This window comes from Anguilla anguilla, chromosome 6 (genome assembly GCF_013347855.1).
Source record: "Anguilla anguilla isolate fAngAng1 chromosome 6, fAngAng1.pri, whole genome shotgun sequence".
NCBI classification, from domain to species: Eukaryota; Metazoa; Chordata; class Actinopteri; order Anguilliformes; family Anguillidae; genus Anguilla; species Anguilla anguilla.
In genome coordinates, this window is record NC_049206.1 from 61,912,449 (window position 1) to 61,937,374 (window position 24,926).

Genomic DNA, 24,926 nt, shown 5'->3' on the forward strand with positions numbered 1-24,926 from the left:
GCAGGAATTGTACAGGAATATGCTTTACCAAAACGTACCATACAATCAAATAACACAATGTCTTGTTTGGACAAATCATTTATTTATGCTTATGCTTTCAATATAATGATTAATGTTCTTCATACAAAGTATTTCACACATGGAGAGAAAATTCTATATGCCATCTAAAAAATCTTTTATCACAACGTTATTCATAGAAATCCACTTATTGCATAGATTTCATCAAAAAAAAGAAAAGGAATGCCCACAAAATAACTGCATAAAATACACAATTTAAAGAGAACTCAAACTCAATCAAAGAGCATATTTATATGAGAAAAGAAAGCACTTTGTACCCGAAAGACACACACCTTACAGACCAGAGAAATTAAACTATTGCTTTCGTCTCTGCACTGCTAAATCACATTTAATCCCCAACATCCTTTATAGATGTGTTATTATTAACTGCTTTTACAGCAGTTCAGGTGAATTATATAGCACTGTTAAACAGACTTATTGTGATGTCAAACTTGGAATTTCAAACTGAGGACAAAGATAAAATCTTCTTTCATTCTAGATCAGCTTTTTTGTTATAATGTTTGGTATTTAACAGTCTGCTCAGGAATATGTAAACTTTTCAGAGTAAAAACAGATATAAAGATATATTTAATCTTGCAACACACTTTGAGATTTGCTCATGAAAGGTGCTGCATTTTTCAGATGTACACAAGCATTTAGTTCAGAAATCTCAGATGTTTATAAAAACACTTTGAACTACTGTGCTGTATCTCTTCCCTAGCATTAGACACAGCACAAACTGTAGAGCGATGTGTTTTAATGGGGAAAAGGCATCCAATATTTCATGCACTATTAAGCAAGTAAAACAGTAAATACAACAGAAACAGGCTGTATGCTAGTGTTTGAAAATGCAAATGAACACAATCATTTTGGACAACAAATGTAAAAAAAAAAAAAAAACATTTCTAAAATTTGGTGAGATATTGCAGGTTGCATACAAAGTCATCAACTTAAATCACAATTGAAAACAAATCCAACATTTACAAATCACATATAACATAAGATATACAGTTGCAGATGATAAACTACCAAATATCAGATTTATTAATTAAATCTAAGAAAGACAGTAAATATAAATCAGTGGCAGTATCTGAAAATCCAGTTTTTACAACTATATCTGTACATCTGGAAATATGATGAAAAACTGTTTGTGCAGGTTTGGATATTCTGTCCAAATTACATGTCAAATGCCATCATTTTTGTTTATTTATTTAATGTATTTAAATTTACATTTATTTATTTATCCTGAATAACCCACCGCACCATAACCCAACATATGGTGTGACTGCGAAGATAAAGCTGCCCAGCAGATGACTGCAGGGTGGGGTTAGGGTTAGGCATCATTTAAAATCTAAAGAAAATATAAAGAAATATCGGCAAAATATTTTTGGAAATAATTTAACTCCAATAATATTTGGAAAAACTCAATAGAAATAATAGAAAAATGTTGTTTCAAATATCAGTGCCAGCAGATACAGGCCAGAAAGTTAAATGTAAATGAGGGCAAGTACTTGGGTAAATAAAATATTTTAAGCACATTTGTTCCTGAGTTAAAGTATTTTAAATGATAGTTTAAACCAGATCTGCTATTCATATCTATACATGTTAAATTGAGTAACTGAAAGACATCAAATCGAAAGACTCAAAACTTCAAATAGGCTAGAAGGCTAATCACAGAATGGAATTTTAATGTGCAAATGTGTACCTCCTTACGGTGAGCTAAAATAAAATTAGTACTACACACAGAACCCAGGAACAAGCTCTGCTGTGTCACTGAAGCGTGTCAGGGTCAGGGTCAGGGTCAGGGTCAGGGTCAGGGTCAGGGTCAGGGTCAGGGTCAGGGTCAGGGTCAGGGTCAGGGTCAGGGTCAGGGTCAGGGTCAGGGTCAGGGTCAGGGTCAGGGTCAGGGTCAGGGTCAGGGTTAGGGTTAGGGTTAGAAGCAGAATCCCGCTCGTCATGGCAGCCTGGGCTCCTGCAGGCTTCACCATGCTTCCCAAATGGCCAAGAACATAGAAAACCTGGAGCAAGAACAAATCCTTTGGACCAAAACATTCAGATCTTGGAAATTTCAAATTCTACATATTCTGATGCCCTTTTCTGTAAACCCTGGATATTTATTCTTCCCCACAATGTACAGGACTAACTGTTCCACTATACCCATCTAGAGCGGGAGCACACAACTCCAGTCCTTGAGGGCTGGTCCATGTGCTGGTTTTAAGTCCAACTAGTTACCTTAGTTTATGTTTTCTGACAGCTATGCTGGTTCACTCCAGGACTTGAGCACAGTAAAATTTTTAGGATACATTTACAGTCGGCAGCTGTTGCTGGTGCTTATACAAATATTAGATCAAGACCAGAGCAGAAGTTTGCACAAAATCTCAAAATGGATCAGCCTTTGTTGTGCACCCCTGGTGTAGAGAATCTGTGCATTTTACAGGCCTGTTGTGAGGTAGCCAAGTGAGCATCTGTCAGAAAGACTGCAGAGGCCAGTGAGTTCCTGCTTATGAAGAACACAGCAAGTAAGAAGATTTGTGAATATCTTGGAAAAACAAACATAAAACATTTGAAAAATATATTTACGTGTCAAATATACAAGTGACCAAACGTACAGCTGTAAACTGGAAAATATTGATGTGTACAAAATCAGATTTTTTGTGGTCTAGTATTTATTAATTTATTATCATGGGACAGTAAAACCTGAGACAGGTTTGATTTATACCATCCCCTGGGTTTAATTAAAGCGGGCAGGTTGTCTAAAGAGAGAGGGATATAAAACCAAAGCCAAATGGACCCTGTCAGGTCATACAGCATGATGACCTTACAGTGTCCCTGGATTCAGTCAAACCAGCAAATATAATTAAAGGGCATTTCAGGAAAGACTTCACTAATGTGATAGAGCTGAATTAAGTTCTGATATATTCTCATTTAGTGAACAGAGCATTCTCCACTCCCTCTGCTTGCTCTACACCTTCCCATAAAATCACTTTAGCCACATACACTATATGACCAAAAGTGTCTGGACACCCCTTGGTCTGGGTTTAGGCCCCTTAGTCTTGGTTCAAAGATTCTTGAACTCTGGGCATTTATTCTGGGTAAATAACACTACACACCTCAAACCCATTTTCTGCTTAAAGACTACATCTCCTGCCTACTACAGTACTCCAGCTCAGACAGCTGTGGGTTGATATAATGGTCACTAAGCTTGCTTGTTGGCTGTCTGTCATCCCTGCTCTTTGCCTGATCTTTGCACATGTCACTCGGGATAAGAGTGTCGTTTAGATGTGTTAGTGCTAATGTAGATGTATTAGTCTTAGCCCTTTTGACTGAATCTAGGAGTAAGCTTTCGGACTTGGGTTACAGACAAAATGAATATATCTTATAAACATATTTTGACTGTTATTTATAGACATTGAGTTTCTGTAAAGCCCTTCTGGGCTGCTTTATGTATGATAAGGTGCTATACAAAAAGATATTATTATTATTATTATTATTCATGCCAAACAAGGAGAAAAAAATGCAAATCAAATTGAATTCTTTGTTGTTCAGAACTGATACATACAGTATTCAAGGTTGCAATTCAAAGTGTGGGACTGAATTCTGTTGAATTCTGGGAAATGTAGTGCTTATTGGGGTTGCTTCATTCAAATTGGTTTTCTGCTGCGTTGGGAGGGAGGTGAATTCTGGCAAAGGTAGTCTCAGTGCTGCTGGATGGCAGGCCCAGTGTACAGACCTCAGGAGGACTCATAGCTGCATCCTCATGGCACACTCTGGAGCGGGACTCTGCACAGAGCAGCACACATCATCACCTGTCAGTCACGCAGGACCCGCCCACAATCACACCATTACCTGTCAGTCACGCAGGACCCGCCCACAATCACACCATCACCTGTCAGTCATGCAGGACCCGCCCACAATCACATCATTACCTGTCAGTCACGCAGGACCCGCCCACAATCACACCATCACCTGTCAGTCACGCAGGACCCGCCCACAATCACACCATCACCTGTCAGTCATGCAGGACCCACCCACAATCACACCAACACCTGTCAGTCATGCAGGACCCGCCCACAATCACACCATCACCTGTCAGTCATGCAGGACCCGCCCACAATCACACCATCACCTGTCAGTCATGCAGAACCCGCCCACAATCACACCATTACCTGTCAGTCACGCAGGACCCGCCCACAATCACACCATCACCTGTCAGTCATGCAGGACCCACCCACAATCACACCATCACCTGTCAGTCACTCAGAACGCCCCCCCCCCCACCCCCACAGTCACACAAACACAGACTAAGACTCAACAGCAAAGACACAATCCCAAAAAATGCACTTTGATGAGAAAGCTTATTATTGAGAAAGAGTATTATTATTATTAATTACATTTATATAGCACTTTTCCAAATGATCAAAGTGCTTTACAGTGAAGGGGAACTCACCTCACCCACCACCAATGTGTAGCACCCACCTGGGTGATGCATGGCAGCCAATTTGCGCCAGAACGCTCACCACACATTAGCGAAGGTGGAGAGGGAGAGAACATTTATTTAGCCAATTAAGTCTGGGGATGATTTTTAGTGGCAAGTTTACGAGAGCCAGATCTGGAGGGGTGTCTTTCATAACTATGACGTTTTTGGGTTTTGTCATCATTTCTGTCCATAAAAGAAAATCTTTGCAGACCTAACAAAAAGTTTAATTATAAATGCAAATATAGTGGGGAAAAATGAATTTGCCAATCAAACCTGAATAAATGTAAAGGCAATGCGAAGCTCTGTTTTTGCAGTGTTTAATCATGTTAGCATTTCAGTCATTCAGACCTACATCAGAACCAGGGTGATCAAAATAAGGTAGACATACATGCATGACACCCAACAGAAAATAAGGGGAACATTGATTTTGTTATTTACACACATCTTTGCAAAATACAAAAGAAACAAAGTAGACAAACAGACCACCAACCTAACTGTGTGCCTGGCCTAATCGCCCAATCAGTGCACAACCTCACTAATGCTCTTGTGGTTTATATGGAGGCGAATCCCCGCAGCCATGTTCCATAATCTAGTGGAAAGCTTTCCCAGAGGAGTGGAGGCTGTTACAGCAGCAAAGGGGTAGGGGGGCAACTCCATATTAATGCCCAGGGTTTTGGAAAGAGATGTTCAGCAAGTACATATGGTGTGATGTTCGGGGAGTCTACATACTTTTGGCCATGTAGTCAGAGGTCAGAATGACTAAAACAAATTTAACATGATAAAATTCATACTATTGGAAGAACACACTGTGCAGCTGGGTTTGTTTTGCAGGATCTGAAAGTGTCAGAGTGCTCCAAGCTTACCTCACTCACCTGTGTCCATAACTTCAGCATCCACACTGCTGCATGTCCGGGAGAGAGAAGAACAGCTTTACTCGCCTCTTCCACCGGCACTCTGAAGCCCTCCCTAAGGTCATCACCACCACTAACTCCCGCACTACTTAACCCTAATCCCTTACTCTCACACTACCTAACCCTAACCCCTTACTCTCACACTACTTAACTCTAACCTCTTACTCCCGCACTACCTAACCCTAACCCCTTACTCCCACACTACTTAACCCTAACCCCTTACTCTCACACTACCTAACTCTAACCCCTTACTCTCACACTACCTAACCCTAACCCCTTACTCCCACACTACCTAACCCTAACCCCTTACTCCCACACTACCTAACCCTAACCCCTTACTCTCACACTACCTAACCCTAAACCCTTACTCCCACACTACCTAACCCTAACCCCTTACTCTCACACTACCTAACCCTAACCCCTTACTCCCACACTACCTAACCCTAACCCCTTACTCCCACACTACCTAACCCTAACCCCTTACTCCCACACTACCTAACCCTAACCCCTTACTCTCACACTACCTAACCCTAAACCCTTACTCCCACACTACCTAACCCTAACCCCTTACTCTCACACTACCTAACCCTAACCCCTTACTCTCACACTACCTAACCCTAACCCCTTACTCTCACACTACCTAACCTTAACCCCTTACTCTCACCCTACCTAACCCTAACCCCTTACTCTTACACTACCTAACCCTAAACCCTTACTCCCGCACTACCTAACCCTAACCCCTTACTCTCACACTACCATCATGTATAAATGAGCCCAGGAATCCGGCTCTGCTGCACAGGAACAGCAGGCCCCTTTCTGAGCACAGCTGGCACAGTCAACACCTCCCTGGGGTTTCATTCACATTCTCTCCCATTAAACATGAAATTAAACCCAGCAGCTGATTAGCCACCTGCGCAGCTCACTACTGAGTGTTTTAACAGAACAAACACACACACACACACATATACACACACACAGACAGCCGTGCATATACACACACACACACACACACATACACACAGCAACACACACAGAGTCACACACACACACACACACACACACAAACAGACACACATACACACAGCCACACACACACACAGAGTCACACACACACACACACACACAAACAGACACACATATACACACACAGACAGCTGCGCATACACACACACACACATACACACAGCCACACACACACAGAGTCACACACACACACACACACACACAAACACACACATACACACAGCCACACACACACAGAGTCACACACACACACACACACATACAAACAGACACACATATACACACACACAGACAGCTGCGCATACACACACACACACATACACACAGCCACACACACACACAGATACACACACACAGTCACACACACACACACATACACACACACACAGACAGCCATGCACACACACACACACACACACACACATATGCACGCACACACACAGACATACAAAAACAAACATACATACATACATACACAGACAGCCACACACAGACACACACACACGCACACACAGACAGCCGCACACACACACACACACGCATACACACACACACACATACACACAGTCACACACACACACACACACACACACACATACACACACACAGACAGCTGTGCACACACACACACACATATGCATGCACACACACAGACATACAAAAACAAATACACACACATACACACACACACACACACACAGATACACACACACATACACACACACACAGACAGCCACAGACACGGACACACATACACACAGACAGCCGCACACACACACACACATTCATATATACAGATACGTTTTATATTGTGAACATTACGGTCTGTGATGCAGTGCCTAAACACTTATGGACACATTTCATATTTACGATCAGGTTTCATAGTTAAAGATGTTTCATGTTTATGGATATATTTTTATATTTCCAACTGCATTTCATATTTACAGATATGTCTTAATGTTTACAAACGTGTTTCATATTTACAGTCAGGTTGCATGTTTACAGATTACTGAAGCTGCATATTAATTCTTACCTCAGGAATGCATCTTCAAGCCCATCTTCTACATCCTGAAAACAGAAACACAAAAAATAAAATAAAAATACATAATCAAAATATATAATCGACATACATAATAAAAATACACAATGAAAATGTAGTTCAGGTAACATTTAACCAGCTTATGGTCTGCTTTTACAAAGGTATATTTCCACTGACATGGTATTTCAGCTGGTAAATGAAAGAAGTCCTGCTGACTGAGTAAGAGGATTAGGACCTGGCCACTGTAGGGCTATGGAGCCTTTGACAAGCTGTATTCCATGGGAGAGCCCACCACCTAGTGGAATGGTCTCACCATCACAACTAAGAAGTCCCCTTCATTTAGTGGGGGGGGGGGGGGCGGAAGGGGGGGGGGTGGGATAGGAACATCAAAGTACTAGTTTGGGGAGTATTCCTTGCTGAGTAAATATGTGCTTTATAATAATATTCCTTTGGTCAACACGAGCAAAACATGTTCTCAGTGTGTAAATGTTTTCATGTTTGCCAACCTTATGTTTTTAGGTTGGTTGTGCCCCAACAGAGACCTGAAACCTGTTGGGTCACATAGTGGGCAGGCCTGTGCCATCAGTCACACCATGAATCCAGTCAGGTGACTGGGCCACTGAAAGCAGCTGATAGCTCCACCCATAATGTAACCCAACAGGTTTTAGATTTCTGTAAGTGTTAGGGTCCAACCAATCTAACTTAGAGGCAAATATTATTATAGTACACATATTCATGAGCATACGTATGCTATTTATGAGTACAGCACACACTCCAAGACTGCACATAGGAGTAAATGGTAAATGGACTGCATTTATATAGCGCTTCTATCCAAAGCGCTTTACAATTGATGCCTCTCATTCAACAGAGGGGTTAGGGGTTAGGTGTCTTGCTCAGGGACACTTCGACATGGGCAGGGCGGGGATTGAACCGGCAACCCTCTGACTACCAGACAACCGCTCTTACCTCCTGAGCTATGTCGCCCCATATTTTTAACATGCTTAATATTTTTACATTTCACTCTGCGGACTGAGGACATGCCTGCCAGGATTGGCTGAAACCCAGCTCTCAAACCCTCAGCCACCCAACGCTGCCATGGTTACCTGCCAGTGCTGCCATGGTTACCCACCCTGCACTACCATGGTTACCTACCCATCACTGCCATGGTTACATGCCCAGCACTACCATGGTTACCTGTCCAGCACTGCCATGCTTACACGCCCAGCACTTCCATGGTTACACGCCCAGCACTACCATGGTACCCACCCAGGAGTCCTGTTTGATTGGCTGCCTCTGCTTGGGACGGCTGCAGGGCGATGGAGAGAGAAAGACGGAGGAGAAAAACGACTTGCTCAGCTTCTTCTCTCTGCGGAGAGACTGCAGTTTCCCTGAACCTGCAACACCGACACGACATCAGCTCCACATCACCTCCACGCTAACACATACAGTACATGAGTGTGAACATGAAGAATTATACATTATAGGATTATTAATAATATATTGTATATACCCTATTTTATATAATTACATAATAAGACAATTTAAGTATAGATCATGAGATATTTCACCCATTACATTTTTTTTTTTTAATGCCAATTCGTATTTCTTAATTAGCCCCATAATTTATTGAGAGTGATCTGTGGCATTCCTATAAATGGCACATCACTGAGGATCAGGGTTAGGTTTGGGGGGCTGGAGTTGAAGGTTAGAATCAGGGTCAGGTTGGGTTAGGGTTAGGGTTAGGGTTAGGATCAAGGTCAGGTTGGGTTAGGTTAGGGTTAGGGTTAGGATCAGGGTCAGGGTCAGGTTTGGTTAGGGTTAGGGTTAGGGTTAGGATTACGGTTAGGGTTAGGTTGGGTTAGGGTTAGGGTTAGGTAGAGTACCTGGACTGCAGTGTGGAGATCTTTCTGTTCTGTCCACCGGGCAGTCACTAGGGGAGCAGCACGAGTGAACTTCCTTATTTTTGTCTGAAAAATAAGATATAGAATTCCTTCCGTTCGACACTGAGCTCCGACAGAGGGCATCATTTGAAAGCATTCGTTTATCCCAAATATATAATCTGCACATATAGTGACGTGTGTATGTGTGTGTGTGTGTGTGTATATGCATGTGTGTTTGTGCATACATGTGTATGTGTGTGTTTGTATATATGCATGTGTGTTTGTGCGTGCATGTGTGTGTGTGTGTGTGTGTGTGTGTGTGTGCAGTGGTGTCCCTACCTTCCTGTGAGATTTCCCACAGGTCTAGCGCCACTTTGAAGGCCTGAGCCACGGTTAGTGTCACAGCTTGGGCCTGTCAATCATACCACAACCACCGTCAATCACACTGGGAAATCACACTGAGAAATCACCTACCTAGAGGAAACCCTGCCTGTCTGAACCATTCTTTTACTTTAACCTCAACAACGAGATGGTGCTAGACAATAATTAAATCAATAAAATAAATAAATGTTCATTATCATTACTGTCACCATCATCATCATCATAAAAAATGTTATTTGCAGCATCTGTCACAATAAAGTAAAGCGCAAACAGGTACATATTAGATACATATTATTAAAAGGAAAAAGCAGTAATGTACAGCTAGAAGAAAAGTTTTTTAAAAACCTTAAAACCAAATTTTACACTAATATGTTTTGGTCCATTATCATCTTGCGATGTTTTCAATGACTATACTTACATACATAAAGATAAAGTGCTCCCTCAGTCCAAAGAAACTGGCCACTAGATGGCACAACAACATTCACAGCCTTGACAATGGTGTCAGAAATGTTGAGCTGTTTCTTTGTCAGCTGTTCAATAAGTAATGATGACTAGATTTAAGTATGTGCATTTCATATTAAACTGGAAGATTCAGCATTTTCTGATATTCATTATCGTATAAATATTTTTCAAGCTGAGAAACTACTTATGTACATACAGCATATATCAGTACATAAATATATTACATGCAGTTGTGAACTACATTTCTACATTTTCCATTTCATTTCAAGCAACACTGAAGTCACAATGTGTTAAATATAAAGACATAATACCAAAGTGCTGTTGATTTTGAACCTTGAATGCTAAAATAAATCTGCTGGTTAACTGCAGTAAAGATTGTATACTGCAGTGAAGATGATCATGTCAGCAGTGTGGTGCAGCACACATACAATCTTCTTCTTTGGGCAGAGGAAGGCGTGGCACTCCAGCGTTTCGCTGAACTGGCTCTGGGAGACGTAAGCAAACACCTTGTCTTGAGTTTTGTCTGCTGTGCAGTAAGAAATTCTACAGAGAGGGGAGAAAGGCTCAAATTTCATCACTCCACTCAAGGGTCCACACAAGCACACTGAAATGACACGTTAAAATGCCACATTGGGATCAATATTACAGTAAAAATAAATAACTGTCTTTCATTCATAAATGGAAGTTTGTAATGTAGGATCTTTATCAAGTCATCCATTTTATTGATGATGATGATGGTTTATTTTGCCTTGTTCCCACATCAATATAATTGACGAGCTGCTACCATGTCAAATCAAAGAACCAATCACAGAACAATGTTGGAAGCCAGGTCAAGATCAAGGAACCAATTACAGAACAATGCAGTAAGACAGGTCAAGATCAAGGAACCAATCACAGAACAATGCTGTAAGACAGGTCAAGATCAAAGAACCAATCACAGAACAATGCTGTAAGACAGGTCAAGATCAAGGAACCAATCACAGAACAATGCTGTAAGACAGGTCATGATCAAGGAACCAATCACAGAACAATGCTGTAAGACAGGTGAAGATCAAAGAACCAATCACAGAACAATGTTGTAAGCCAGGTCAAGATCAAGGAACTAATCACACAACAATCTGTAAGGGATGAAAGGGATATGATGATGCCATCCTTTAAATGACAAAATGAAAAAAGCCTTTTTAACACTGTCAGCCCCCGCAGCAGTGAGAGACTGAGAGGCTCATTACCTCGACTCCCACGAACACTAAACTGACTCAGACTGACTGAGTAAAGCCTGCAATCTGCCAGCAGTATTAAGTTAATCTGATGGGTAAAAAGCCCTTTAAACCAAAGACACTAAGTGCTTTAAACCCAAGACATCAAGTACACCAAGACACCGTTTTTTTGCATCTGTCAACCCATGGAAACATGCAGGAAAATATCAGACCAGCCCAGAGATAACGAGCAGCCCTGAGATAACCAGCAGCTCTGAGATAACTAGCTCTGAGATAACCAGCAGCTCTGAGATAACTAGCTCTGAGATAACCAGCAGCTCTGAGATAACCAGCAGCCCTGAGATAACCAGCAGCTCTGAGATAATCAGCAGCTCTGAGATAACCAACTCTGAGATAACCAGCAGCTCTGAGATAACCAGCAGCCCTGAGATAACTAGCTCTGAGATAACCAGCAGCTCTGAGATAACCAGCAGCCCTGAGATAACCAGCAGCCCTGAGATAACCAGCAGCTCTGGGATAACCAGCAGCTCTGAGATAACAAGCAGCTCTGAGATAACCAGCAGCTCTGGAATAACCAGCAGCTCTGAGATAACCAGCAGCTCTGAGATAATCAGCAGCCCTGAGATAACCAGCAGCTCTGAGATAACCAGCAGCTCTGGAATAACCAGCAGCTCTGAGATAACAAGCAGCTCTGAGATAACCAGCAGCTCTGAGATAATCAGCAGCCCTGAGATAACAAGCAGCTCTGAGATAACCAGCAGCTCTGAGATAACCAGCAGCCCTGAGATAACCAGCAGCTCTGGAATAACCAGCAGCTCTGAGATAACCAGCAGCTCTGAGATAACCAGCTCTGAGATAATCAGCAGCTCTGAGATAACCAGCCCTGAGATAACCAGCAGCCCTGAGATAACCAGCTCTGAGATAACCAGTAGCTCTGAGATAATCAGCAGCTCTGAGATAATTTGCATCCAAAGTGAATCTTTTCAAGATAAACCCTTTCAGTTCCAGGCATTATACAAATCTCTTAATGTCTGTAGGAGAATAACACAGAGCTGCAGAGATATGCTTACCAACCAAATACCAGGGGACACTGCTGGGGGAGAATCTTTCTTCCACTTCAAAAAGGCATTCTGACATAATGAGTGTGATCAGACCACTGCAGAGGGACACGTGTGTATGAGAGCTGAGCTGCGAATGCAGACTGATGTTCATTGGCTTTTTGTGACGCATGACCTAAATAGCACTGCATGAGACAGTGAGCATGCTCACCGCTCCCCTGTACTGTTAACTTCCTCATTGCACTTCCCACTGCTCCCCTGTATCACTAACGTCCTCACTGCACTTCCCACTGCTCCCCTGTACTGCTAACGTCCTTACTGCACTTCCCACTGCTCCCCTCTACCGCTAACTTCCTCACTGCACTTCCCACTGCTCCCCTGTACCGCTAACTTCCTCACTGCACTTCCCACTGCTCCCCTGTACCGCTAACTTCCTCACTGCACTTCCCACTGCTCCCCTGTACCGCTAACTTCCTCATTGCACTTCCCACTGCTCCCCTCTACCGCTAACTTCCTCATTGCACTTCCCACTGCTCCCCTGTACTGCTAACTTCCTTACTGCACTTCCCACTGCTCCCCTCTTCCACTAACTTCCTTACTGCACTTCCCACTGCTCCCCTCTACCGCTAACATCCTCATTGCACTTCCCACTGCTCCCCTGTACCGCTAACTTCCTTACTGCACTTCCCACTGCTCCCCTCTACCACTAACTTCCTTACTGCACTTCCCACTGCTCCCCTCTACTGCTAACTTCCTCATTGCACTTCCCACTGCTCCCCTGTACCGCTAACTTCCTCACTGCACTTCCCACTGCTCCCCTCTACCGCTAACTTCCTCATTGCACTTCCCACTGCTCCCCTCTACCACTAACTTTCTTAATGCACTTCCCACTGCTTGTTAATTTTCCTTAATGATCAAAACTCTGGCAGAGGAAATATGAATGTTAGTAAACATGATGCAAATGGGTGTTTCTCCCTCTTCAAACCTCTCCCTCACTACCCATCTTCCGCCGCGGTCTGAAGACGCATCTCTTCAGACTATACCTGGACTAACTGCCACCACTCTGTGAATCATTTTACTTAGAATCCCCCCTTTCATGGTACTCATGTTACATGTACCCCCATTCCAGCACTTTTTGTAATTTTTATTTTCGTCCTCATATTGTAGCTTTTTTTTCCCCCTAGTTTGACTTGGCATAAGTTAGGTCAGAATAATGTTCACTGCATGAACTGAACTGTGTTCCTGGCTATAACTAGCTGTACGAAATGAGTATTGTAGCTTATCGAACCTGTGTTTTGTAATTGTTCCAATGACCATGATATGCACTTTTGTACGTCACTTTGGATTAAAGCGTCTGTTAAATAAATAAATGTCAATGTAAATGTTTCTTTCTTATCTGAAGAGCAGATTATAGTTTAAATGAAAGTTTATTCAACACATTTCCTCTTAAGCACACTAAACATTACGATAATTTACTGTGTAAAGCTGAGCAATGTAATTCTAACAGTTTTCCGACAGTTTTGAAGAGGGTGTACAAGGCTTCTGTGGAGAAGCACCCATGTCTCAGTCCAACAAGGGAAAAGTGCTGGAAACCCTGCAGACACAGCTAAGGAAGCTGATCCACTTAACCACAGAGGAATACTGTGCACTATGCACCATGCAGCATGCACTATGCACTATTCAATATATACTATGCACCATGCATTATGCACTATTCACTATATACTATGCACTATGAGAGACCCACCTGTATATGGATACATTCTCTATCAGCTGCCCGGTCTCAGTGTCAGAGATGATGATGCCTTTAGGAGACACAGTGAGCGTCACTTTGCGGAACTTCTTAGCACCAGCTCGAGCCTACAAGGAAAAAAGATTGAAACAACAGAGATCAACACAGACCCTCTGCAAAGCTACAGTACACAAAAAAACAGCACAGCTACAGCACAGCAACAGTTACAGTACAGCAGTACAGCTACAGTGCAGCACAGTTACAGTACAACTGCACAACTATAGCACAGCAACAGAGCAGCACAGCTACAGGGCAACAGCACAGCTACAACACAGCAACAGCCCTGTACAACCGCTACACCTGCTGCACAACACAGCTGCAGTGACAGCACAGCTACAGCACAGCTACAGTTATAGCACAGTTATAGTACAGCTACAGCACAGCTGCAGTTATAGCACAGTTATTGTACAGCTACAGTTATAGCACAGTTACAGCACAGCTACAGTTATAGCACAGCTACAGCACAGCTACAGTTATAGCACAGTTACAGCACAGCTGCAGTTATAGCACAGCAACAGTACAGCTACAGTCATTGCACAGTTACAGCACAGCTACAATTATAGTACAGTAACATCTTCAGTTATAGCACAGTTACAGCACAGCTACAGTTATAGCACAGCTACAGCACAGCAACATTTATAGCACAACTACAGTTATAGCACTGCTACAGCACAGATACGGTTATAGCACAGTTACAGCACAGCTACAGCACAACTACAGTTATAGCACAGCTACAGCTACAGCACAGCTACAGTTATAGCACAGCTACAGCACACCTACAGTTACAGCACAGCTACAGCACAGCTCAGATACAACACAGCTACAGGACAACAGCACAGCTACAGCACAGCTACAGTTATAGCACAGTTACAGTACAGCTACAGCACAGCTACAGTTATAGCACTGCTGCAGCACAGATACAGTTATAGCACAGTTACAGTACAGCTACAGAACAGCTACAGTTATAGCAAAACTACAGTTATAGCACTGCTACAGCACAGATACAGTTATAGCACAGTTATAGCACAGCTACAGTTATAGCACAGTTACAGCACAGCTACAGTTTTAGCACAGTTACAGCACAGCTAATGCTACAGCACAGAAACAGCAGAGCAGAACAACAGCACACTGTGCGTCTGGGTTTGTGAGGGGAAGTGTGTGGGCAGCCAGGATGAATGTTCCAGGCCCCCCGGCCCCCTAGCACCCCGCCCCCCACCCCAGTCCCCCTGGTCCCAAGGGAACAGTTGCTGGGGAGTCAGGCACACAGACATATCTCTAATCTACAGATTCTGATCCCATATGCCCTCCAGCCTGCCTCTGGCACACTGTCCGCCCCCCCCCCCCCCTTGATATCACACTGCACACAACCCAACCATTTAAAATCCCCTCAAAGCTCTCTGCACCAAACCCTGCCAATTAACAAAGCACACCCTGTATACATCAAGCCCTGGTGCACACCATCTAAATGACTTCAGTGGGTTCTACTGTATAACTGAGTGTGTGTGTGTGTGTGTTTGTGTGTGTGTGTGAGTTTGTGTGTGTGAGTGAGTGTGTTTGTGCGTGTGTGTGTGTGAGTGTGTGCGCGTGCATATGTGCGTGTGTGAGTGTGTGCGCGCAGCTTTGTTTTTCCTAGAAAAAGAAGGCCAGGACTGGAGAAGAATGAGGATGATCACTCTGTCCTTGAAAAGTCCCCTTTCCTCTTTTCAATTAGAATAGAAAAGGCTGTTTGGGATTTTTGCCCTGAAGGCGAAGTCTAGAAGAAGCACGTGAAGCTACAGGCCTGTAATGAGCAGGCCAGGCCTGGTGGAGGCGCTGTTATTGCACCTCAAGCACAACATGGCTTCTGGCACCACAGGGCCTGGAACAGGCAGCCAACACCGGGAACTGTCATATTGCAAATATGGTGACCAATCCTATTCAAGCAGGTTGGTTGCCATGGGAATGAACAGACAATTCATTCTTTGTCTTTTTTGGCCCCACAGCACATCACATTACTCTCGCTGCAAAAGCCCATTCTTCTCAGATCTGAATGAGAACTGTTTTTTAATACATTATTCTCAGAAGAGCTGCTGCTTTCAAAAAGTTTATTGAAGACAGAATTCCAACTATTGTACTAAATGAGGAAAGTTTTGGGTGTTTTGGATTACTGAAATGCAAAATCAAAACAGTTTCTTACTATGGTCCTGCACCATTACACTCTCTCACCCTGACCATTACACTCTCTCACCCTGCACCATTACACTCTCTCACCCTGCACCATTACACCCTCTCACCCTGCACCATTACACCCTCTCACCCTGCACCATTACACCCTCTCACCTTGACCATTACACCCTCTCACCCTGACCATTACACTCTCTCACCCTGCACCATTACACTCTCTCACCCTGCACCATTACACCCTCTCACCCTGCACCATTACACCCTCTCACCCTGACCATTACACTCTCTCACCCTGCACCATTACACTCTCTCACCCTGCACCATTACACTCTCTCACCCTGCACCATTACACCCTCTCACCCTGACTATTACACTCTCTCACCCTGCACCATTACACCCTCTCACCCTGACCATTACACTCTCTCACCCTGCACCATTACACCCTCTCACCCTGCACCATTACACCCTCTCACCCTGACCATTACACCCTCTCACCCTGACCATTACACTCTCTCACCCTGCACCATTACACCCTCTCACCCTGACCATTACACCCTCTCACCCAGACCATTACACCCTCTCACCCTGCACCATTACACCCTCTCAAACGGCATAAGAAAATTTTCTTTCCATGCTCTGTTCATATGGAATGGCAGATTATGTCTTAATATTTACAAATTCAGTGAGTGAAATACAATGGGGAAGTAGGGACCTTCCTATGACAGAGACTGACAGGGTGAATCAAACTTTGGACCCAAAATATTTCTGCTGCATTATTAACACTACAAAACAAATAGAAAGAGTGACACAAATTCATCAGTAAAACACCAGAAACAAATTGTCAAGTTGTCCAAGTCTCACCTGCCACCATTTCTCTTAGCTTGCAATCTGATTTATCTGCATTACTAGTACAATACAGCACCTTGGCATGCTCACATCAAGAGCAATATATAAGGGTTTGATATATCTCATGGTTTGCATTGACTCAGTGGTGCCTGCTGGGAAATGGTGTTCATAAGGGCTGTTCATAGTAAAAGAAGTCACCATGGAAACAAAGGCAGGACTCACCATTGAAACGATGCGTCGGATGGCAGCGGAAGCCATGTCTTCACCCTTGGGTTGGCCGACCAGCGTCATCCCCAAGTACTTTAGACTGAATACCATACCTTCCAGCAGGGTCTCCTTAGTATCTGTCCAGTTCTCAGGCAACTCTGTACAATAACAAACACAGCCATCATTCTAGTGTTATTGCTAATGGTACCGCTACCAATAACAACAGTCCTCATTCTGCAGCTAATGCTAAAACTAATGCTACTGCTACCAATAACAACAGCCCTCATTCTGCAGCTAATGCTAAAACTAAAGCTACTGCTACCAATAACAACAGCCCTCATTCTGCAGCTAATGCTAAAGCTAATGACTTTATTCACAGATAACTATGCGTACCATTGCCTCTCAGTAGCCAATAAAATTATGGGACGGTGATGCCACTGTGATGCAGTAACAGCAGGGATATACAGGACTGCATTACATACCAAAGCACACAGCTGCAAACAGGACTGCATTACATACCAAAGCACACAGCTGCAAACAGGACTGCATTACATACCAAAGCTCACAATTGCAAACAGGACTGCATTACATACCAAAGCACACAGCTGCAAACAGGACTGCATTACATACCAAAGCACACAGTTGCAAACTGGACTGCATTACATACCAAAGCACACAATTGCAAACTGGACTGCATTACATACCAAAGCACACAGCTGCAAACAAAGGGGCCTCTCAGCTGGTCAATACCAGCCCCTTCAGCAGGACTGCGCTCAGCATGGAACTGAACACACAGCATTAATCCTGCACACTACACTATCGCAAATCAATACCCTCCACAGCGGCCCTTTCTTTAACTGCTGTGTATGTATGAATTCTGAATTGGGAAGAAGCAGAAAACAGCTTCCATTAGAACTGTCCTGTGAGGAAACACACACTCTGTGCCACAATGTGAGCTTAAAATAACCCCAAACAAACCTGTTTGCAGAAGAAACCAGCAGAGGACTGCTATGATATAGCAGGAGCAAACCACTACAGTCTGAAACTGAACACTGACTAACCACATCACTACAGTGTAACTGAGACTGAACACAGACTAACCACATTACTACATTGTAACTGAGACTGAACACTGACTAACCACATTACTACAGTGTAACTGAGACTGAACACTGACTAACCACATTACTACAGTGTAACTGAGACTGAACACTGACTAACCACATTACTACAGTGTAACTGAGACTGAACACTGACTAACCACATTACTACAGTGTAACTGAGACTGAACACAGACTAACCACATTACTACATTGTAACTGAGACGGAACACAGACTAACCACTTTACTACATTGTAACTGAGACTGAACACTGACTAACCACATTACTACAGTGTAACTGAGACTGAACACAGACTAACCACATTACTACATTGTAACTGAGACTGAACACAGACTAACCACATTACTACATTGTAACTGAGACTGAACACAGACTAACCACTTTACTACAGTGTAACTGAGACTGAACACAAACTAACCACATTACTACAGTGCAACTGAGACTGAACACAGATTAACCTCATTACTACAGTGTAACTGAGACTGAACACAGACTAACCACATTACTACAGCATAACTGAGACTGGGAATACTGAGCACATTACTATGGTCTGCCTTCATGGAGTGTGCATAAGATACTGTTCATCCAGGAACAAAATAAAAGAACTTGAGAATGTTGCATTATTATTATTATTATTATTATTATTATTATTATTATTATTATTATTATTCGTTTTAATTTTTTTAAAGACTTGTACAAATAAACAATATATTGGATATAATTCAGGACTGATTCCTGTGTGTATAACATCCCTTTCACTTTGAATGTGCTGACATTTCTGTAGATCTCAACTTCTCTCTTTTTTGTTTAATGCAATCCTTCAGACTTAAACAGGACATCCATTCATCTGAAAGACCAGAAAACCCACTGGCACAATCAGCTGCAATAAAATACATTACAGAAATGTGTATCATTTAACTTTATTGCAAAGAACATTTGACAATGAGAATATGTGCATGTAACTGCATCCAACGCAGCGTTCTCATTCTGCAGCAAGGCCTGCTGGGCCATCTGTTCCAGTGTCTGATCCAGCAACACCCCTCTCTCCTCTTTCCTCATCTGAATTATTCATTCCCTAAAACAACGTCCTCCATCCTTCCCTCTTAATGAAGGGAAACATTTTTCCATTACCTAAAGATGTCTCAGACTCCATAAATTCTATTTGCTTCTCAAATACAATGCTGTCGGCCTTCACTATCAATGTACCAGTGTTATCTGAAACAGACGGAAACTGCAAAATAAAAAGTCATTTTCCACATGAGCTCTAAGCTGAGTTTTAGTGATTCAGAGCAGAGATTTGCTGATATAATTCAAAACGGACTATCTGGCTACAGGCCTCGTCTATCTTAGCCTAACATGACTTTCACAACAAAAGCAACACCAAAATCTGACTTAGTCATATTGATATGTCATCAAATAACATAAAATATAACAAATGCTCTGTGGTCACCATGGGAACAAGGAGGACTGTAAAAGACAGGGGTGTGGCCATGGTCATCGCCATGGTCATGGGTGTGGCCATGGTCATGGGTGTGGTCATGGTCATGGGCATGGTCATGGGTGTGGCCATGGTCATGGGCATGGTCATGGGTGTGGTTATGGTCATGGGCATGGTCATGGGTGTGGTTATGGTCATGGGCATGGTCATGGGTGTGGTCATGGTCATGGGCATGGTCATGGGTGTGGTCATGGGTGTGGCCATGGTTATGGGCATGGGCATGGTCATGGGTGTGGTCCTTCAGAAGCAAAACCGTGTTCTTTAATAGTTCATTGGAGAGATACCAACGTTAACCATAGACTGTGCACCACTTACTGTCCCAAATGTGTGTGAGAGGGGAGGAAACCCTATTGGGACATCAGACTGGGGGGGGTCCCTCTCGTAATTGACCCTATCGGGACATCAGACCAGGGGGGTCCCAGGGATTCTCTGACTCACCAATTCATTACACACTACCAGTAAATTTTTTCAATAAATTACTCTGATCAGACATTACATTGTCTGGTTGGCACCACAAACCATACAAACAATTTAAAAACCTGACATTCCAGCTGAAAACTGGGTGTCTGGCAACCTTACCTATAGGTCTAAAGCAGTTGTCACGCTGGAGACAGAATCTGAATTCTGCACGCAACTGATCTGAAATCCATTACAGATTACATGCTTTTACCTGCAGACCTGTCATGAATTGTGCTGAAACAGACATTACAAACAAGCATATATATAGCCCCTTGAAACACACTAAGGCAGTTCTTCTGCTAAAGAAGTCTGGTTAAAAATGTATCATTCTATTTATACAGCACTTAAAGCAAGATTGTCCATGGAATTCAAAACTTCAGGCCATATGTCATGCATAAATGTTTTGGCCTTTTTCGAAACATAAAGAAAATTTTGAAAAGGCAGCACAGCCATAAATATCTGGTGGATTCAGGAGGGCATCCTGCTTTCACTGAATTACCCATCAGCATATAAATAAAATCATGGCAAGCTGAAACCCTGGAGTGGTGCCAGTGACATGTTTAGAATGCGATATACGAGAGGAAGAGCTGAGGGGGACTGAGTCTGCTGCACTGCAGGCCGGATCATCTCCCACCAGGAAATACACATGAATTATTCAGCAGATCAGTGTTGATGCTCCAGGCTTTCAAGGGCTTTACCTCTGCCAGGGTTGTTTGAAGTTTTTTATTATAATTTTTTTTTAATTTAACTTTTAAATTTTTTAATGACGCCTGTTTTGTGGGTTCAGCAGTTGGAACGGGACCCAGAGTCAGAGCTCCAGATTGAAAGGAAATGTCAGATTGCATCCTCCCATGCCCCCCCCCCCCCCCCCAATGAAAATGTCATGCTCAAACAGAATAACACCTCTTGAAATTGAAATAATTTTGCCCCATATAAATGATATCCTGGTGCTTTATTGGAAGATTATAGCCATTCCTGGAGCAATTCACTATCTTGAGCAATTCACTACTAAAACAGGAAATTCATGTGATATGATGAATGTATCACTTTTGATGGTTTGAGTTTGAGTACTTTTATGTGTTTTATATACATAATTTATTAAATAATATTGATTTTTCAGAAGTGTAATTGATTTCCATGCACAATAAAACACGACTCTTGCCTTAAACACAAAGCCTCTGTTTTAAATGCACTTGACCTCTCACGAAAACGCAGGTTTCCTCTTCACAGATTTCAAAATGGCCAAGGTGGCAGTACTGCTGTAAAGTGCAGCAGTCACTAACTCTAAGTTATTCACATACACATCACAAACAGTGCATGCATATCACATACAAACAGGGAAGCTAGGGCCTGCTTGTCTGATCTCATGAGTGTAAGGCCCCAGGCTATGACGGTTCATACGGTGGTTTGGCCTTCATGTTCTAATCTGTAGGCAAAAGGACAGAAGATAGAAAGACACCCTCCGAACAGGGCAGGAATCTGGGACAGAACAGGGGGGAATGTAGGTCATAAGCAGAGAGAGGGAGACAGAGAGAGAGAAAGAGAGAAAAAGGGAGAAAGAGAGGCCATTCATCCGCAGCCACAGCCATATTCATATTCATTGCCAATTCGGGTGAGTGTATCCTTGGTTCTCCTGGTGTCACCTTTGCACACCACAGACTACAACCAAGCTCACACAGACATAGTCAGTGGAAGACCTTTCAGATGTGGCTTTAGCGTGCTGTTCACCAAATCAACCTGCAGGGGTCCCGAGATAGCGAGGGATGAGGGTCCCTCCCATACACTGGGCGACGCAACTGCCGATCAACCTATGGAGCTACAGGCCTCAGCCGGAACTGGTAAGGGCCACAGCCAGAACTGGTAAGGGCCACAGCTGGTAATGGCATGGGTGCTGGCACGACCCATCATTTCCATAGCACTTACACTGCATCCATTTATACAGCTGGATATATGCTGAAGCAATGCAGCTTAAGACCAGCTCCTTACCCATTATACTACACTGCTGCCCGTACACACGAGCACACACACACCACACACATGCACACACACACACCACAGACACGCCCACACACACTCACACTTACTCACAATCACACTCACACCTATGTACACATACATGCACACATGTACACACACACACACACCTACATACACAGGTTTTCAGCTCATGTTAAGTCAGCAGTGATTTGAAATTAAATGGCTAAGTTGTCTCATCCATACAGATTCCATTAAAGTTTCATTTTACTAAAATTGAAGAGATTATGCATTTAAAGTCTTTCTGCATAGCTTTTATCTTTCATACCAGGAATCAATTTGGTTGCCCTTTTTGAACCTTTTCCAGAGCCTCTATATCTTTTTCCTATATATATTTCCCCAGAACTGCACGCAATACTTTAGGTGCGGTCTAACAAATGTATTGTATAAAAGTAGTATTACTTCCTTGGATTCATATTCAATATGTTTGGTTATATATCCCAGGATCCTGTTGGCCTTTTTTGCTGATACGGCACAGTGCCTGGGACCTGAAAGGCTTGAAGGCTTATGCATTTATTTCCCATATGTCTAACTTTACATTTGGCTATTTTTTTTTCATTTGCCAGGTTTCCCCATGACCTTCCCTTGCAAGGTCATGCCCGACAAAACTTTTGGTATTCTTTGAAAAAGTTTCCAAGTGTTTTGACTATAACAAGGTTCATGATATTATATACTTAGATTTCCAAAAAAAAGCCACTGACTGTTTTACTGTGTCTACAGGACACATAGAGTACAACAGGAGAGTGAGTGACTATATGACACCCTATAGGCCACACAGAACTACAGGAGAGCCAGTGACTGTTCTACACCCAAGAGGCCACACAGTACTACAGGAGAGCTAGTGACTATTCTACACCCGAGTGGCCACACAGTACAGACCAACACATAGACATGTGCTACACTTGTGCAAAGGAACACATTACATTGCATGTACACAGCAGTGTTGTCGGGAACACACTGGTAAATATAAATTACTGTAATAAACAATGTGGCAAATATTTTACCACTGCACATATTTTTGTACCATCAATATTTACACTATATGTAAATCACACTATTAGAGCGATTGTAAGTGGACATATAATAAAGTGTGAAGAATTAAACGTAACGTAATGCTTCCTCGATTTTTTACCATTTATTTTGGGGACCGGAATTTATCGGCACAATCGGTGTGAAGTGAATTGTTTAAAAGGATAGCGTTAGGACCCAGAATCAAGACAGGTCGGAGACGGAAGCAAATAAAGACGGTATAGTATCAACGAACACAATGCGATCGTTGGCTTCCAAGCACTGAAGTATTTTTTTTTTAAACTCGTGCCTTTTTTTGAAACAGTACAGCAGCTGATGTTTAATCTTTTTGATGACACCGCAAGGTAGAAAGGAAAAGGAATTAACTCGTCTATTGTCACTGCTGTCAGGTTCAGCGGTGAAAATGACACCATGCATGTGTGATATTACCCATTGTATCATCATACGAAGAAGACAGAAAAGCACTCACTTTCGTGCTTGGAGGTACCCCATGACTGTCGCGGAACTCCTGGACTCTTGATAATAGCCCTCCCGGCCGATTTCAGAGCATCCATAGCCAGATATCAGGTGGACTCTCTACCGTCCCTGCAGCACCTAAGAAATGCCTAGTGTGAAAGATGCGCTGGGACTCGCGGAGCTGATTGCCCCTCTCTCTACGGCGTTTAGTGATGAGCGTAGGCAACGTTAACTCTTTCCTGGCCGAAATGGGAAGGGTGTGCGGAAAAAGGGTGCGTTTCGTTTACGGAAGGAGGTTTCCTGGGTTCACATTAGAAGGTGAAAGCGAGTGCAATCTTAATGTTTCCTGTAACTGAAAACAGATTTAACATCTGTGGTTCCAGTGTTTCCCGTTTTCTTATTTTCAGAAACAGTGCAGATATTCTATTTACAGAGAGCTACGTGTATAGAGCTACGAGTTCGGTGGCATATTAACATGGAGACACACTTATTAATACTTTGATAATAAATAATTTTTGCTACTATATGAATAGGCTAAGTCATATGATGAGATTGGAAGATCATATGGAAGATTCCAAAGTTTTCAAATAAACATTCGATGAATATGTATCGTAACTGTTTGTGTACAAAAAGGATCACAATTAAATTACCGCCTTAATTCCTTACTAGAGGAAATACAGCCAATGTTCGCGAATCGCGCTTCCATACAGCACCCTGGTCCCGAGGACACACTGTGTATATTGGTTTTTGTCACAGCCAATCGTTTGATGAGTTAGGATTGTTGAAAATGTATTTAAGCTGTAGCATAATTGGG

General features: G+C 42.8%; 1 protein-coding gene across 2 annotated transcripts; it reads right to left on the bottom strand.

Moving 5' to 3' along the window:
- Positions 1-60: 60 nt before the first annotated feature.
- On the bottom strand, positions 61-24,318 carry si:dkey-71h2.2 (low density lipoprotein receptor adapter protein 1). 2 transcript variants are annotated; one of them, XM_035424287.1, is made up of 11 exons: positions 24,126-24,318; positions 17,529-17,671; positions 14,253-14,365; positions 10,659-10,773; positions 9,727-9,799; positions 9,391-9,474; positions 8,774-8,901; positions 7,502-7,536; positions 5,407-5,435; positions 3,788-3,837; positions 61-2,075 (listed from the first exon to the last, which is right to left on the bottom strand). In XM_035424287.1, exons 1-11 carry the CDS (start codon positions 24,208-24,210, stop codon positions 1,794-1,796), a joined length of 1,137 nt encoding a protein of 378 aa, XP_035280178.1. In that variant the 5' UTR covers positions 24,211-24,318; the 3' UTR covers positions 61-1,793. The 2 variants fall into 2 exon arrangements, with proteins under 2 accessions (XP_035280178.1, XP_035280179.1); XM_035424288.1 differs by lacking the exon at positions 3,788-3,837.
- Between the last annotated feature and the right edge of the window lie 608 nt (positions 24,319-24,926).

Bases quoted from the DNA above. Each gene is read 5' to 3' on its own strand.
- si:dkey-71h2.2 (XM_035424287.1), bottom strand. From the start codon at position 24,210: ATGGATGCTCTGAAATCGGCCGGGAGGGCTATTATCAAGAGTCCAGGA. The intron at 10,774-14,252 runs GTGGGTCTCTCA...CCCTCTCTGTAG, and splicing joins GAGAATGTATCCATATACAG to AATTTCTTACTGCACAGCAG. The intron at 3,838-5,406 runs GTGAGTGAGGTA...TGCTCTGTGCAG, and splicing joins TGCTGAAGTTATGGACACAG to AGTCCCGCTCCAGAGTGTGC.